This window comes from Melospiza georgiana, chromosome 7 (assembly GCF_028018845.1).
Source record: "Melospiza georgiana isolate bMelGeo1 chromosome 7, bMelGeo1.pri, whole genome shotgun sequence".
In the NCBI taxonomy this organism is placed as follows: domain Eukaryota; kingdom Metazoa; phylum Chordata; class Aves; order Passeriformes; family Passerellidae; genus Melospiza; species Melospiza georgiana.
The window spans coordinates 14,959,904-14,977,822 of record NC_080436.1 but is presented as its reverse complement, the minus strand read 5'-3'; the positions used below and the strand labels follow the sequence as shown (position 1 = coordinate 14,977,822).

General features: G+C 41.5%; 1 protein-coding gene across 2 annotated transcripts in view; it reads right to left on the bottom strand.

The window, feature by feature from the left end:
* Positions 1–17,919, bottom strand: part of PLEKHM3 (pleckstrin homology domain containing M3) — a 74,884-nt gene that overhangs the window by 24,949 nt on the left and 32,016 nt on the right. For both annotated transcript variants that reach the window (XM_058028173.1, XM_058028174.1), the window contains 2 exons: positions 15,869–16,062; positions 4,433–4,496 (listed from right to left, as the gene is read on the bottom strand). In XM_058028173.1, coding sequence (XP_057884156.1) covers positions 4,433–4,496; positions 15,869–16,062 — 258 coding nt within the window. The remainder of the gene's footprint in view (positions 1–4,432; positions 4,497–15,868; positions 16,063–17,919) is intronic.

Genomic DNA, 17,919 nt, shown 5'->3' with positions numbered 1-17,919 from the left:
GGAATGTTCTGTGAGACCAACAGGGCAGCAAGCCCAAAATGCTCCCAGGAGCTGTAATCAGTCCTGGGTGTAATCAATGTTCCAAACGTCAGAGGAAGCTGAAATCATTGATCTGTCAGTAGGGGAGACATCTTCCTAATCCCTTCAGTATAGTATGTCTAGTCTGAAATCCTATAATCCCTTTATTTTATGTACTGTAACTGTGGATATTCTCATTATGGATACTTAATCCTCTCAAGGATGATACATTTCTGGCCTCAGTGACACTATTGTGGCATTAAACTCCTCATACTCATTGTGTTTTGCAGAGAAGCATTTCCATTAAGGATTCCATTGGATTTTTATGCATTCCTCATACTCACTGTGTGATCTGTGCCATATTATTGTGAGAACAGGGCTCTCCTGTTCATCCTTTCTCTGCAGTGTTCTTCACATTATCTGTAGGTTCATCTACAGGTAGTCAGGAAAGTTGATCTGAAGTCAATAATGTTTTAACTAAATTTCAACAGATTAGTTTATCGACAATGTTAAAATGGACAAATTATACTACATTAAATCTGTGTATGGACATACACATTCAGAATGAAAATGGCCTTAATGCAATTCATGTCACTTTGTTTCCAAAGTAAATGGAGATAAACCAAATGAAAGCCACTTATATTTTGAATAACAGTATTTACATAGTGATTTAATGTAATTCAACTCATCTTTTTAAATTCCCATATTTTGTCACCTCATTATTTTTCCCTGAGTGTTCCTGTATAAACAAGTCTTCAAATTATCATATTTTTAAATCTTCCATCTTGCTCACTATTTCCATCCTTGGCATCCAGTAATTTTTGCCCTTATGTAGATCCTTTTCATTTTACTCTATCTTTTAGAGTTGGTATAACCAGGATGAAATAATTAGCATGATTAAGAGAGTTTCTACAGTAAAGACCATCAGAGAATGACAGAATGTGTAAGGCTAAAAGGGCCCACAGTGGGTCATCTGGACCAACCTCCCTGCTCAAGCAGGGTTACCCCAGAGCATGTGGCACAGAACTGCTGAATACCTCCAGCAGAGAGGAAAAACTCCACAACCCGTGGCAACAGGTTCCCATGCATGGTCACTGCAGAGTAAAGTTCTTCCTCATGTTCAGGTGGAAATTCTTGTGCATCACTGCAATAAGTTTTGTGCACTTGTGTATCTTGCTATTTAACATTAAAAAAGGCAAGACATTTGTTAACTCTCTATGGATAAACTATCTGAATCAGGAAATCACCACAATAGTGCCTTCTAGTCTTTTACTTCAAAAGCTCCCATCAACATGTTATGTAGTGTAAGGAGCCAGAATTACTCTTTATAAGAAATACAAGACTTGTCTGAGTCAACTTTGGTGCAAACCAATATTTAACAGTGTAAAAACTGTCAGTTTCAATACAAGCAGCCCCATAATCACATCTGTAAAATCTAAATGGACAGTTTTTAATTCCTGTTGCATGAACTCTGTCCATATATGCACAGAAGTATCAGTAATGTCAGCAGAGAAGAGTTCACACCTCCAGCAGGTTTAGGATGAAAATATCCTGGACTGTAACAGCACATCATGGTCCATAAAACAAATCCATTTTTCCAGTATATTATGTCTGCTAACACCAGCAAATTCAGGAGTGAATACTTGCTTCCTAGCAAGAGGAGATCTCCCTCTGGAAAGCTTTAATTGACTGGAATAACCCTGGATAAACTGCCTAACAGAGATGCAGAGGGTTATGGGCAATGCAGGGCAGATGACACGAGGCTGCAAAGACAAACAAGTGCAGCCAATGAGGCAGAACAGCAAGCTGTGGGTTTTGTGCCTGTTAAATCACACTTGGTGTTTCTGCCTATTCAGTCTGAACACACCTCATCAGTTATCTTGTCTGCTGACACCAGGATTCTAAAAACATCTACCCACAGGAATGCCACAGATAGACTTCTGTAAACTCTAATGTAGTCCATGAGGCCTTGGGCTGCAGCAAAACCTTCTGGAGTCCATGTATGCATTTGTGTGTACATACAAATAAAGTCTGTCACTTGCTGCCTCTTTGGTTACTCACACCTGCACTACAAGCATTTGTTAACAATACAAGTGCTAGCAAAAAGCACTGCCTCACCAGGATCTGGGAAATTTCCAAAAGTAAGGCCACTTTTTTCCAATCTTTTTTCACTCTGCTTTTAATCTCACAGTGAAGTCTTCCCCACTAGAGCCCTATCCAAATGGATCCAAGTGACAACCATCCCCAGACCACCAGACAGCCCAAGTATTTACTCTGCCAGACTCATATCATCTAGGCCCTGTTAAGCTTGGAAAGAGATTGATATTGGATTTTATTTTAGAGTACTATTATAAACTGCTTCATCTACTGGCAAACAGGCACTTCAACCTTTTTGAACTAAGAACAGACCCTCAAATCCCATTTTTGAAACTCAGCTGCTGGGTAGGAAACAACCATGTTTTCTAGGATCTTTAAAGGGAACTTGGCTAGGAAGCAAATCAGAATTGAGCTGGGACTAACCAGGGTAAAGGTTGCTTATATCTACAGATTACCCCTCTCTGCTTTTCTAATTCACTCACCATGCCTTATCTTTCCATTAATCTTTAATAAACCTTTTGGTTAATTCCCCAAACACATGCAATCTACATGACAGCAGGAAACAGTGCAAAAGCAGTCCATGGATATGAGGAAATAGGCAGCAGAGGAATCAAAAGGAGGAAAAACTTTCAGGATTAAAACTACCCAAACTGCAGGTCAGTGGAAAATGATGAGCAACTGGCAGAAAGCAGCAGTAAGGGGCAAAGCAGACAGGAGTGAGGGGCTGTTAAGGGTATTAGTATTTATCTAACCATTGGAGTCATTCTCTTATTCGGCCCTCCTCTCTTTTCCACTCTGGATCCACTTCGACAAAAAACAGGCAACCAGATTTCAAACTTGGAGCCTCTGAAATGTGGAAAACCCTCTCCATGCTCACAACAAGGATATAGCTGGATTAAAAGGCAAATGTAATTTAACCCACCCCAGCAGAAATGATAATCAAATTATGTTGCCTCTAAATATGATAAGTTTGGGACTGGGCACCTCTGGGGAAGAGAAGGTGTCTTGCAAACACAAAGAAACCTGTTATAGGAAAGCGCTAAATCAATGCATGAATTACGACTTCTACCCTCCCTCTCTCCCCCAGGGTGCTAGATAAGCTGCTGCTTGCTTCTAAAATATCTACTACCAATGTTAGGAACTGATTAAGCAGCTTACAAAGCACTGGGGGCTAATAGACAGGCCCACCAGGGAGACTGCAGCTCTGGAGTTAAGTAGCTCGCTTTTTCATGGCTTGATTATTAAAGATGAGATAGCAGAACATGCTGAAAAGATGTGGAAGCAGCTTCAGACCTCAGGCAACTGGCCTTTTTATTTTATATATGGAATAATTTCTAGCCTGTGATTTTACCAGCCAACAAAAGCCACGTTTCCTGTTGTTCTGTAGTCTCCAGCTCTGAGGGGCATCTGAACTACCTCAACCTAATGTGTCAGCTGAACATCCAGAGCTGACTATGCTACTCTTATCCTGCAGAAAAGGCACCACTAGAGAAGGGAAACAGGTGAAAGAAGTTTAAAATACTGTTTTACACACCACTGGCAGCAGCATTAGTGTGAACACAGAGGTGCCCAGGTCAGCCAGCACACCTCACCTCATTGCTTCCTCCACTTGCATCTCAGCATTGCAGCACACTCACCTTAGATTCCCTAGTCTCCCCTTTTCAGCTCTTTTTTCCAAATTCTTCTTGTATAATCTGTTACATAATAAAATTCTGCTTCTCAGGTAAATGTACTTCAAGGTTCTTGCTTAGTTGAATCAATAACAATGCAAAGACAAATTCTGCTGGCACATTACCTCTTCCATGGTCACATCTGTCATGGTAACACTGCATGGCTCAGCTCTGTGTAGTAGGCTGGCTGAGGTTTGGGGGAAGGGGGTGGGGGGGTTAGGGTCCACCCTGCCCCCTCCTCGTGGCAATGCTCAGCAGATTTGTAAATAATCATGTTGCATTAGGGTCTTTACCAACTTCAAAATTCCCAAACAACTACTCTTTCAAGCAAAGAAATAAATACTACTCATCACCTATGGGCTAAGACTGATGAGAATTTATTGAGCAGATGAAAAATTTCTCATAGCAAAGTTCTCTTTACAGACTACAGCTTTCTTTCACAGTGTCTTTCCATCCCTATTTGAACACTGATGCTCTAGACTTTCATCCCTAATCAATGACACTGTTAACTCATTTTTATACTAAACTACAAACCACAGAAACAGCTTGGAAGTACAGGTATTCCCTTAGAAGGGAAATGTACATTTAGCTCTGAAGGTGAGAACAGGCTCCATGTGTAACAGGTAGAATAAACCAAGAACACTCACCTGCTGAAGGTCTGCCAGAGAATAAAGATGGATTTGTTGAAGAAGGTACTCTCTGGGAAAGATCCTGAAAAGAGACAAATGGGTATGTGTCACACCTTTTTGACTGGGAAACTCCTAAGCTTCCTCTCCCCACCAAATAACAGCAGGACAGTGATGTTAGAGAGAAAGAAACTAGAATCATATCACCCTCTAAGCACCACCTGTTTTTACAGTTTTCTGCATGGGCACAATAGTCCCACAATAAGAGGAATTTCTGTGCCAGTGTCATTCTCATATTGTCAGGTCATATACTGAGACATTAACAGTCACTGAAAGCTCTTTCTGACCACAAACGATGAGTCTTTAAACAATTAATGCAGCAACAAAAATAAATAATGCAAACAACACATTAGAAGTATTTCTTATGGCCTCAGACAAGATTCTGGTCTGCAACAAAGTTGTAACACTTAGCTTCACATGTGATTTATGGTTTTGTAACTGAAATAACTATACTGGGGGAAAAGGCCATGCAGATACTGTTCTTCCAAAATCAAGCTGACTGATATCAATTCCCCTTTCCATACAGAAATATATGTATTGGTATAGACTCTGTAAATGACTTAAGAAAGCAACATTTACTTTACATTAGCCAAGGTTTCAGGAAAGACCATTGCTTATGTACTGACAGACCTGATAAGTAAAGCTAAATTACAGAAAACTGAACAGAGAAGAGATGCCCTAATTAGACTGATAGGCAGTAAAATGAAAAACTGGGTTAATATAACATCACAGAGGGGAAAAAAAGGACATTGGAACTTAAGTGGATATTAATTAAAAACATTTATGAAAACGTATGCATCTGCTATAAAGATGTCAGGAACAGAAAAAGAACATCTTTATGTGCATGCACAGAGAAGCTGCAATGACATAACCAGCTAAACCACAGAACAAGAGAATAAAACTACCAAATGCAATCTTTCCACAGAACATGGATTCTAAGAAATAATGAAAATGCATCTGTTTCTGATATTCCATTAGTTGTCTTAAACTGATACTTTTGAAAGCTGTACTGAAAGGTCTAGGACCTCTCACTGCAGCTAAGGTGGGCAGTACAAATAATTCATAATTCCTTTTGTACTTTTGAAAAAAATTTAAGAGTTATCGGAGTAGGAGGAGAAGAGTTTTGCAAGCAAAGCACTGCGAACTGCAGACCACCCATCTTATGGCACTCTGCTGGAGCAGGACTGTGCCATTGCTCCTTCTCACTCACCAAGCATATCCACTCTACACACCCAATTCTCAGCTGCAATCTCACTAGGGCATTGCCATTTTTCCCTTTCAGCTCTGTAAGTTTTACTATTGCTCCTTTTTCAGGGGACTGTGTTGCAGTGGCTCTGCTGCATCACACCTTCAGAATGCATTTGGCACAATGTCAAAGACCACTGCAAAACAGTCAAAATCCAGACATCAGACTGGAATTGCTCATTTGCACATAGCAGAGTTATTAAAAGATACGGAGTCAACTCTGAACAACATTTTGAAGCATTAGTATTTTTTCAGCTCAGATAGAATTTCTTTCATTAAAATTTACCGTCATTCCTCCCTATCATACAGGCAGGCCCTAAACAGCTTTGCCAGAACCTGTATTGTCTGCTGATGCCCTTACAGCCCTGCTAAGGAAAACAATTAGCTAATGAAACATTTCTTGTTCAGCAAACAGCATGAATAGCCCATAATGCAAAAACTGTAAATGACTAGTATTGATGACTAACATCACACTCCCCCTGCCTTCAAGAATGGCATTTTATTTCCTTATTTCCTGCAAGTTCTAACTCCTAGCAAAAAGTGTGCAGGTGAAAAGCAAATTCATGATCAACCAAATTCCTTCATCAGGCAAGTCTCAGCCAGCATAGGCCCTGGTGACAAATCCCTATACCTGTCCCCTTCCTTAAAACATGCTGATTTGCAGCAATAGCTCTGCAGAGCTGGTATCCAACACACACCTCCTCCCTTCCAAATCTCCTTCCAGGAAAAAAAAAGTAGGCATTACCCTCCCAGTTTTATGCAAAACATTTATATACATACATATATATTTATATATACACACACACATATACTCAGCACTTAAGGGAGGGGTGTGATTTTATTTCCATTGCTACAGGAACTGAGGCATAAAAAACCCATCAGTAAGTAAGGCTGGTGCAGCTCCAGATGTGCAGTCCTTCTACTGACTTGAACAGTTAACATTGGTTCTCTGTGGTAGGCCACAGAGGAACAGCCAGGCAGCCAAAGCTCACAAATGCAACAGCATTTACAGAAGTCATGAAGTAACCAGGTCAGTCCCTGCATGATTCCCAGTAAATGCAGAGGTGCAAAACACTCCCTCAACGTTTGCTCACACCACCAAAGGTGGAAGCCAGAGCCCCGTGACTGTGAAACCCTGAAGTTGCCTAGAAGGAGGCAGTTCAGCCCCCACTCATATAAATGAAGTGCTTTCACCACACCTGTGGCAAGCTGAGCAACTCCACAAAAACAGGTCTTGCTGTGCTGCATGTTTGCAATTAAGTTGCTCTCCAGAAAATTCCTATTAGTCCTGTTTGGAAAGAAAAACCCAAAGCTCAACAGCTACCTGAATGTAACTGGGGAAGCCACCTCCCAAAAATGCATCTGTTCATTGCCAGTTTTTGCCAGCCTCCAGTGGGTGGGGAACAAGAGTATAACAGTCACCAAAATACCAAACCCAAACACATTTTCAAAAAACCCTCATAAAATGCAAGCAAATCAGTTGGGGCAGGAAATCCATACAGATCAAGTCCTCCAGTGAACAAGAAAATGACTGATGGCCAGTTTCCAACCATTTGCTTGCCTGCACAGGTTCTCTGAGCCTAATGAGGTCATGGCTGATATAAAGTCCTGTTCAGTAGGAGGCACACAGGGCTAATTCAGAGCCTCTTGCTTCCCAACACAGAGGCCTCCTCCCATGCAGCCAGTAGGAAAGTAGTGTCTATGCCACCTCTGTCCTTCTGTCACCTACAACTGAAATTGTTCAAAGGAAACCAAAGTCAGTAGAGAACAGCAGGTGAGATGGGGCTCACACAAACACCACACCATGGCATTAGCATCCAGACAAAGTACTACAAGGCCTCCAGATCAGCCCAAAATCACACTCATGTCCAAAAATCTCACAGAGACCCAGAGCAGGCTAAGATAATGTCACCTAGGAACACTTCACTAGAAAATATGTGTTTAGTTTCTGCACAAGGTTGCATCAGGAGCTTTGAGCATGCTTAGATTAATACAAGGCCTGGATACAAAAAGATCAAAATGTGCCTGAATATTACTTTTCCCTTAATATAAAGGTCTTTTATAAACACCAAATGGGAAATCTCCAATTAGTCATTTGAAAGCAAAATAAAATATGTCAATTTTGTAAATATTTTGATTGATGTGATACAACTAACTAGATGTCTTTTTTTAAACTGGTCAATTAAGAGCATTCAATAAACAGTGGCCTTTCAGTCAAATCTTAACACAGAAAAGAAACTGGAGTGAACCAGACAGAGGTCAAACGCAAGACGTTAAGACTCATCACAATAAAAACTCAAACCTCTGCAGCTTCAGAAGGTGACCTGTGACCCCTGAGAGGCAAATGGCATCAAGTGCATGTCCCACTAAAAGCACCTCCTAAGCTTTCCCAGCTTGGAAACTCCCGGACCAGTTTCACCACTGGTGAGTCACAGGACTGCTGTGCTGTAAATCCTGGCTACCAGTCAGGGTTTAACCTGCAATGAACAAACCAAGTTCAATGCTAACCAGCCTCTAGCTTTGCCAGCTACTGTGAACAATGAAAACCAAAGTCCTATTGGTTAAAGGTCTTTAAACTGCTTTATTGTTATGTCCTAGATATAAACACAATCAATGCAAGCAGAAAAGAAACACATCATCCAGGACTTTGGATCCAACTAAAAGAAAGAAAGGAGCATTCTCAGTTTCTGATTATTATTCTTTTTTGCTTGATGCTTTGTAATCTGAAGTACAACCTTCAGGCAAGACAGATATTTCATCTGTTCCTTCTAGGATGATCTTATCAGGTAAGTATTTGCACAAACAAAGGTTATCTTTTAGTGTCCTCCTGCAAACAGAACCACTGATAAGAATTTGCTTTTTGCATTTGGATCAAGTGTGTAGTCATGGTGCTTTGTTAGCACTAAGTAATTGCTCTGCATTTAAAGCCTGTTTATCACCAGCCTAGGTAATTTTTCTTCAATAGCTTAAATACCCTGACAGCTCTGCTAAAGCTACAACAAATTAATCTGCCTATGCCTGACACTATAACCAAAGTACAAATGTGATAAGCAGGGGGAACTCTTCTTTTTATAGTGCAATCAAAAGAAATCAAGTTAGGTGACAGGTGGGCACAACCAAGTCTCCTTTTTATCAAAAAGCCTCTTAAAGCCTAGGATGTGAGGGAGGAAGGGAGGGAAGGAGGCACCAGGTTTCAATGGGTCTGGTTTGGCCAGGCTGAGAAGTGCATGATGACTGAGCTGTGACTCACAGGGGACGCAGATGACCCGGCCCAGCACAGCACTGCGTTCAGCCTCCCCTCCAGCCCTGTGCAGGAAGCTGCTACACCCACAGCTGGCACAGCACCGGGGTACCAAGTCCGCTTCCTCCTGCAGCACAGCTCATACCCTGGCACTGCAGCTTCCACCTTTGGAGCTCAGCACTACCCTGCCCAGCAAAGCAGCCGAAGGCCAGCACCCACTGCTCCTGTGGGTTTTGGCCCTGAACAAGGGGCAAGAGCCCTCTTTGGTCCCGAGCCTGCAGCCACGTGTGGGGCAAGGACCTGTGTGCACTCTGATCTCACTGAGAGCAGCTCCAAATTTTCAGACTTACTATTTAGTTCTAGAAGTACAGAGAGGTATCAGTGAGTTGCTAGTTATCCCAAATACATATGGCAAGGTAAATAACATTTCTTGCTGGGTTTTCTCTTGCAATTCATTTGATATGGACGTTGTCAATTCAAGGTAGAGAACAGCATCAACAGTGAGGGGGAAAGGCAGGATTTTTCCAGTGTTGTTAGTTCTTATAGCTTTCTTCAGGCTTTTTATTTTGTATTTCCTTGGTAATCTTAGCTCCTGTAAGTTTATTGGGAGAGAAGAACCCAAACTTTCCAGCCAACTAAAGTTACTCAAAAAAGTAAGGCTTTGGGAACTCAGTGATTTTAAAGTCAAAAGGTAAAAATAAATGAATGAATTATAACCAAACCAAAACACTACTTATTCATTCAGTTCTTGTGGCACTATACCGGATTTTTCTTTCTAATTCTATGAGTTTATGGAAAAAAGCTTTTGTGAATCACTTCACATTCATGAGGTATGAACACTTCTGGTTATGTTCTGGGAACAGTCACTCCCACATATCTTCAGCCCACACTAAGTGCTAGATTTATTAGCAAGCATGTCCAGGTAAGGTATTATTTTACGTTGTTATGAAATTCCCCATGAGCACTCCTATGTTAAAACAGTTACTCTTATCATCCATCAGCAATCCTGAACCAGTTTACAAACTTCCTACTAAAATGCAGTACACCAACTCCCTCTCCTTTGTGGTTCCTTGAGCAAGGTTACAACAACATTGTGAAATACAAAAATTATTACAGATCTAACTCATTAATCAAGTAGCACTGTTACTAAAAGCAGAACAGACCATTAGAGACATAGTTTCATTTTAAATCAAAATAATTTAGAGCTCCCAATTAACTTGAAATTAAGAATAAGAAAATAGTCTCTGCTTTTCTCAGACACCCTTGAACCTTTGCTCTTTGCTGCTGGAAGTTCTGATATAAAAATATGGGGATAAAAATGGCACAAGTCATATTTAACACAGTGTCCACATATAATAGGAACTTGTTTTTAAATAATTGTTTTCTTGAAAGCAACCTGGTCTCAAAAGGTGAATGGAAATTACCAATGTAAAAATGATGTAATATCACTCATCTCTTTGACAAGGAGATACAAGGTGTGTGTTGTAATCTTACTGCAAAAGTCCCATACCTTCTTGGTGATCTCTCATAGGGCAGCTCCTCACAGCACTGACTCCTCCTTCCTTCTTCACAGCACAGCCAAAAAAACTCCAGCTCCCTTCTCAACCACCTAACCCACTCTTTTATAGCACTCATCATTATTGGACACACCTGTAGCCTATTAAGGGCAGGCCTGTTCCTAATCTTTAGTAATTAGTACAGCTGCAACTCCTCAGGGGTGAGATTGCCTTCTGCACTATTCTCTTACATTCTATCCCTCCACAGGTGTGCCCTCTAGACCATAAAATGCTAACATGAACTTGTAAGACCCACCTGTCTTCTGGTGGACTTACCATGGAAAGTTCTGGCAGGTTCCTCAGCTGATGCTTACCATGGTAGAGCATTAGCTTGTGCTTTTGACCTTCCCTTGACATGAACAGACAGCAGCACTGCCTCCATCATGGCTGCTCTGGCACACATCTCAATGCTTCAGCTGTTTGTTACCTCTAGCTGAAATGAAAGCTCAGATTCCACCTAACACCATCCCCTCAGTTTTAGCCAAACACTTTTTAAGATGCTAATTTGCAAGATCCTGTGTGCACAGTTACATCTTCCAAAAGAAAGAAGAGTCGAAGCAAAGAGGTGAAGATAGTCTGTTTGTATCAGCTCCATCCACAGGCAATTTTATTTCAGCTACTGCAATGACTACAGGCATGCAGGATCTAAATAAACAACAAATGCGTTGTGCATACTTCTCTGCATTTATTTTCTCACCTTTCCTCACTTTGGGTTGTTTGGTCTTAACACTTGTTCTTCCTCTAAGGATATGTAGATATCCTCTTTGAATGATTTTCTCTCTCACCCTCTTTCCAACCACCCACGCGACAAATTTCTTCTTCTGTTGGTCTTGCCATTATCTCAGAGCCCCGAAACCACATCCTTCTGTTTCATCCCTGCTCACACTTTCTTTTTGCAGTTTACTGCTTTCAGAATCTCTACCTTTGTTCCCCTGCTTTGGAATTTTCCACTCCCCAAATGCCCTAAACATTGCAAAGAAAATGGAGAGTCTCCTTTGACAGTCTGGAGATGACTTAATGACCTTCTGTTGTCTTTGGTCTGAAAGATGACATAGCCCCAGCTTCACATCCATGAGGTATTTGGAGGTATAGTGATTGCATTAGACCAATCAGTATTCCTGTGATGTGTTTAGACAGGTTCCCCAGTTGCCACACAAATATTTTGAAAGTAATCTATTCCTGTGTCAGAAGTGCTCTAAGGCCTCAGTGTAGAAGTGACAGGACTCTATTGTTCAGCATAACTGAATCTGGGCTTGTTCCACCCTGTGCTGACAGACCAGCAGGCTCAGCCAAGAGCACACATCTGCAGCACTGGAGCTGTACCTTTAACCTCCTGCTGCTGTACAGGAGAACTGTATACTAGAGCCTGCTAAGTGATGCATCTAGCACTGCAGTTTGGCTGGGCAGAACTGATGTATTGCTGTTCTGGAGCTGACAGACAAATGGTATCAGACTGAGATAAGTAACAAGAGGGAAGTTTGTCTATAAAGCTTCTCACCACCATTCAGATTTACTTACAGTACCAGGGCACTGCACCAAGCACTAATGCATAGGGGAAAGTGCTGCAAAACATTTACCTTGTGTCACTGCCATCTGTCTAAAGTATCTGGGCTTGCAGCACCTGAACTGCAAGTTTAGATGTACAGCTGAGAGAGCAGAGAGCCCAGAGGGCTCCCCAGATGGAGCTCCAAGGTTGGCCTCGGTTACCCTACCCTACAGTAGATATGCAAGCATCTGAACACTACCCCAAAAATCATTCTGCCAGTTCCTTGACTTGAAGAATCTTCAATCATGACAAGAACAAAGCAAACCCAGAACAGAACTTGCATCATTCATTACAGTTTCACAGAATACCCTAATTATTTAATGGACTCAGAGATCCTGTTTCCTTCCCAGCCATCCATTTTAATGACTCCATCTTGGTTTGTCTGGGCCATTCATTCCCCATCTGCAGGTGGTGGTAGGATCTGCACAACTCCACCTGCACTAATTCTGTTTTGGCTCTAGGTTTCAGACCCGTATGCCTCTGCCTGAACAGCATCCACACAAGCAAGACAACAAAAACAAGCAAGAACTTGTTCAGTAAATACATTTTAGTCAAATGACATGTTGCAATACTGACAGTTACAGCTAACTAGGCATAACAACATCCCTTGTAAAACAGGGAGCTCAGCAACAGGTTGGGAATCTCCTCTGGCTAATATCAGAGGAACACTGCTCATATATGCTGGTGGAGGGCCTTATTTCACCTCCCAGACAAGTCCATATTCCTTATTTTTTTCCCCCCACACATATGAAAGTGTAGAATCCAGTGGAGCAATAGGTGAGAATAAATCACTATAACTGACAAAGACCATTTTTACTGTGAGCCTTCTAGTTACTATAATTAAGGATTTCTTCTGTCATTTCCTTCCTTTTTTTCTTCCTTTCTTTCTACTTTGTCACTTGCGTCTTCAAGGTTCATAACGTGGTTTCAGTCCTGAGTTCCCTGCTAGATGCCAAGTTTCAAAGTTCTCAAAGCACCTACCTAGGCACACCAAACATTATAAATAACATTTCCACATTTAAGCTAACTGGATCCTGAGCTAACCTGGTTTATAGCCATCTGGAATTCTTCAGAAAAAAGTGACTGTTAGCATTGTAAACAGTTTTGTCTTCACAGAGGACACCCAGAGTTTCCAACTTCATTGCCATCTTCATTTTGTGATCTGGGCTGAAGAGCAAGGTATAGATTTAAAGTAGATGATAATGCAAATAGTATTAATAAAAGAAACCTCAGGGTGATCTGCCTTTCCCTAATAAGGCAGGCTCTATCAGTGTCCCAGAGGCAGCAAGGTGCCAATACAATTAATCAGTCTGTTTTTAGTTCTCTGTAGACAGCAATATTAACAGTTTGTTTCAGTCTGTTTATATGGGCCTGACAGGTCTTCAAGATGCTGTGTTCACTCTCTTGTGATTAATAGTCATTCACATACTAAGGTGAAGACCAAGTAGAAAAAGAATGTTTTTAGAGGAGGACAGATAACTGGATTCTCTCTCTCCATCTTTCACTTTTAATTAGGAAACAGTACTAAATTTAGGAATGCTGTCTCACCATATTGTTTAAACTCCTCCTTTTTTTGCAACTTGGCCCTGGGATGAGCCAAAGGAAAATTTAAAATCACATATTTTCTTTGTTTACTTTTCAGCTGTGCTCTATAAAGTCATCACACTGGTAGTGAACATCTGCACACTGGGATACTGGATGAAGGCAGCAAAGCCATTGGGAGCATTTTGTGCAAGGAATAAATCCTTATGGGAAAAGAACTTCCTTCTTCTCATCTCTGCACACCTCTTAGGTGACATCTGAGGGAACAACTGAGCACCAAATTCACCTCAATGGAGACTTCACAAACCAAGGAGGAGGCAGACTCTAAGGTGTGTACTGTACATTCCTTCAGGGGCTTTTACACTTGTAGCAAGTCCTATCCAACTGGAGATGCTTTCCCAGTACAAAACCAACCTTTCTTGGGCTGGGGCCCTTCTCTTCACCACACAGCTTTAACTGCAGATGGTGTGAAGAATAAGAAAAAGGAGCATCAGGAGCATTGTTTCCCAGTTCTCCTTCTAGTCGTTTCATTTTGACACAGGGATGTCTTCTCTCTCCTCTCTGCTCCAAAAGAACACGCTCACATTTCTGCGATACATTTTGTCCACTCCCTCTTCTATTTCCTTAGCAATTGTAATTTCTCCATTTTGGAGGCAGATTTTGGGTTATTCCTCTTTTGTCCTGATTTCTTCGTTAACACAATTTCCTGAGATTTTTTTCCTTGTTTGAAACTCCTTCTCCTGGCTTTCCATGATCCCTTTTTTACCTCTAGTCAATTGATTGCTATGCTAGGCCTCCTTTGAACTCTCTTCTTTTACTGTCTTACCTAAGTCCATTGAATTCCTTGCCTCCTTCTGCCTATTTTAATCAGAGAATTACTTTTTTCAATACTAATCAGAAAGCATCATTTTCTTTCTTCTACTTTTTCTAAACAACCTTCAAAAATCTTCTTTTCTCTTCAGTTTTATTGAAGAGAAAACCAGCTCTGCAAGAAAATACCATCATCCTCTGGAGTAAAAGAAAACCATGCTAATTTTTAAAATGCTGTAAGCTGCCCTAGCAAATAATAGGAATTGAGTAGTAACACACAAACACATATTAACCCACAGTGCAATGCTCTCCATAAACCTGTTGCTGTATCCTTCTCCTACTTGTTCTAGGTAGTTCATCAAAGCAATGACACAGGTTATGTACCCAACAGCAGCCCAGCTCTCCTTACCTGGGATAAAAACACCAGTTCAGTCTCCTCTCCCTTCCAAAGAATTCAGGTCCCTAGAACACCGTGTTCAAAATACAGTTACTGATGTCACCTGCTTCCTTGCCCTTTGGCAGCTCACCATTTCAAAGCAGTGACTTTCCTACTTGAAGTCTTGTCTTAAAAACTGGGGTACACAAATGCTTACAGATCCATCAGGTCAGCTGCATGTGCCCAGAGCCACTCACTTCACAGTATGGCATGGGCAGACACATCTTTCCATTTCTTTTGGAGATCCACACCAAGAACTACTAGGCCTTTTTAAGATCACAACAGTGGCTTGACAGTTTTAAGAAAATTGTTCATTTTTACCTTGTTAGAAAAATGCAGTAGCAGCTGAATGGACTAAGATGAAGTCTAAAATGAAGTTAAACTTTTATAAAACTCCTGTTTTCACCACAGCAAACTCAATATGAAACACCTTTTGCTGTGCTGTGACCATGTATTTGCCAATAAACAAAACATTCAGTGCAGCCATCTCATGGATACTGGCCGAGCAAGAGACCAGCATAAATCATGTGCTAGGTCAGGTGTCAGGGGACTGCATCTGACCTCTGCCTCTGGCAAGGTCATACCACAGAAGAGAGCAGAGGTGCTGGAAAGGTGGTTGACTCTGGCCCCCCTCATGCCTTGTCACAATGTGAGGTGTTTCAAAGATCCCAGCAGTGATTACCTCACTGTGATGCCATGGTAGGGGGCATGAGTTAGCAGATCTGACTGAAAATACTCACAGCCAGAAAGCCTGAGGAGGAGTAAAAGATGCTCACCACAATGTGTAATGCCCCAGGGCTAATAGCTGTCAAGAACAACTTCAGATATTCAAACCCTAAAACATAATTTTCTTTGGCAGAGGATAACCCAGCTTCCCAGGGAAGTCAGATACAGCACAACACCTTTCTAAATGGGTAATGCCTTCAGAACCAGAGTGAGAGAGAAAACAAAACAGGCAGCAGGAGAGACAACAGGCCAAGGAAGCTCCGTCCTTGTGCTGCAGGCTGGCTGTGGCTCTTACCTTCTACGCAGATCCTCAGCCACTGCTGCCCTGCAGCTGAACAAATAGGCTCGCAGGGATTTCAGCTGCTGTCTCAGGCGGACAACAGTTGCCAGAGGTTCAGCATGACTGTACAACATGGGATTTTCCTGCTGGATATCAATTAATGGCTCCTCATAAACATATTCCAGGAACTCTTTGGCTTGCTTTGAAACCTAAAAAATAAAGCAGTTTAGTTAGGCTTTTCTCCAAACTCTTTCTAAGCAGATCTCCCCCTCTGTGATCTGTCAGCTATTCTATGCATCTGAAAACTTAGTCTGTTACCCATTAAAAATGGAGACAGAGTTGAGAGAGATCCAACTCTCTCTGCTTATAGCCAAGTCAAACTTCATCAAGCCCTTCAAAACTGAATGTATGAGATAGCTACTTACCCAAAGTACAGTGATATCTGCAGTCACATATGCTTTTGCTGCACAGTAACATAGCTTACTAGATTTTTTTCAAGTCTAAAATCTGAATAACCAGTTTCTTCCCTGCTAATATTTTTCTGTTTGTTCACTGCTTTCTTTTTGGCAAAAGTCAAGTTGTTGTGCTTTTTAAAATACAATTAAATAAAACTGAATCTTATTGGTATTACTCCCAAAGTTCCATCTGCAAGTTTTTCATGATAATGCCCTGTTTTATCTCCACCTGCAAAAAGCTACTGTAATCTCAATAAATGAACGGGACTTTTGTTCCTTAAGTGAAAAGGCCAAATTCCCTTTCATTCCCGATTTCCGCATTTTATCACAGCTGGAGAAGAGAAGATAGGATTACATGAAATGAGCTGCAAATCACCTGAAACTCTGCTACAGAAATATTACTGGTTCCACTATTCAATTAGTCCTCCTGGACCTCTAAGTCAATGTTTACACTGAGACAAGGGAGGGATGAGTTAGGCCAACAAAAGTAGAAAGGGCACACATGCTACAGCCTCTTGAGATTTAGGAAGCTATTTCCCTTCTGGTGCTGTAGGTAAGAACAACATACATCCTTATAAATAGCATCACTTCCAAAACCAGCACCAGTAACTACTGACAGGGGAAGCAAGCCCCAGATGTAACCTTTTTACAACATTTAATACAAATCTAAGAAATATGCCAAGGCCAGCCTTCCACCAATAACTACACAGATAACAAGATGTGGCATTTTAAATATAGCAGACCATAACTCCACACGTTTCCCAGGTCCTGAAGCTGTATTAAATATCCCACCTATTTACATTAAGCACCCCACTAATTTTTTTTTTTTTAATATCCTGCATGTACAAAGAACTGTGCCATCTGAGGGGAATCAGAGCTAATGTTGCAACAAAAGCACCTCAGATTTTGTAGAACAAAATTCTATAAACTCAAACTTATCAAGTTTTTTAACACTAGCAACATTGATATTTTATTATGCTTATTGCAGTGCATTAAAAAAAAACCCCTGCAGTTAAACAATCTGCTTTTACAATCATTAATTATCTGACTGCAATATCTCAGGAATCCCTTGGCAACTTCCGTATCTATAGTAATTATTAGTCCTCTTCCACTAAGGAGCAAATTAAAGGACGTATTCCATGGTTCCTGAGGAGGTGTGTGAATGCCTGGCACAGTGACCAGCTCCTCCCACCAGGAGGATCAGGTGCTCAGTTCCGTCTTTGTCTATCTCCTTGCTTTAAGCCTCTGTCAAGGTGATGGGCTCCTGACCCACCTGCCCTGCTGTCTTGGGAGCTGGGGGGTGGTTCCTGTCCAACACTGCACTCACACCTGTGCACACCTGTACCCCACACTGGGCATCTCTCCTGAAGCATCAGGAGCACAGAAACAAAAAGATGCCACAACTGAGGTCCCCTGAGTCGCTCTGCCACATGCCTGCACTATGGTGACCAAGCACTACTGTGCAGCTGCATGGTGTGAATGCAGCCTTTAACAAGACAAGGGCAAAGCAAAGCCTTCCCTCTCCTTGCCAATAAAATGCACCCATGGAGTGCTGATTGCAGGAAAAGCAGCTTTGCCCAGCATCATTGGCTGACAGGTGTCAGTCCACTC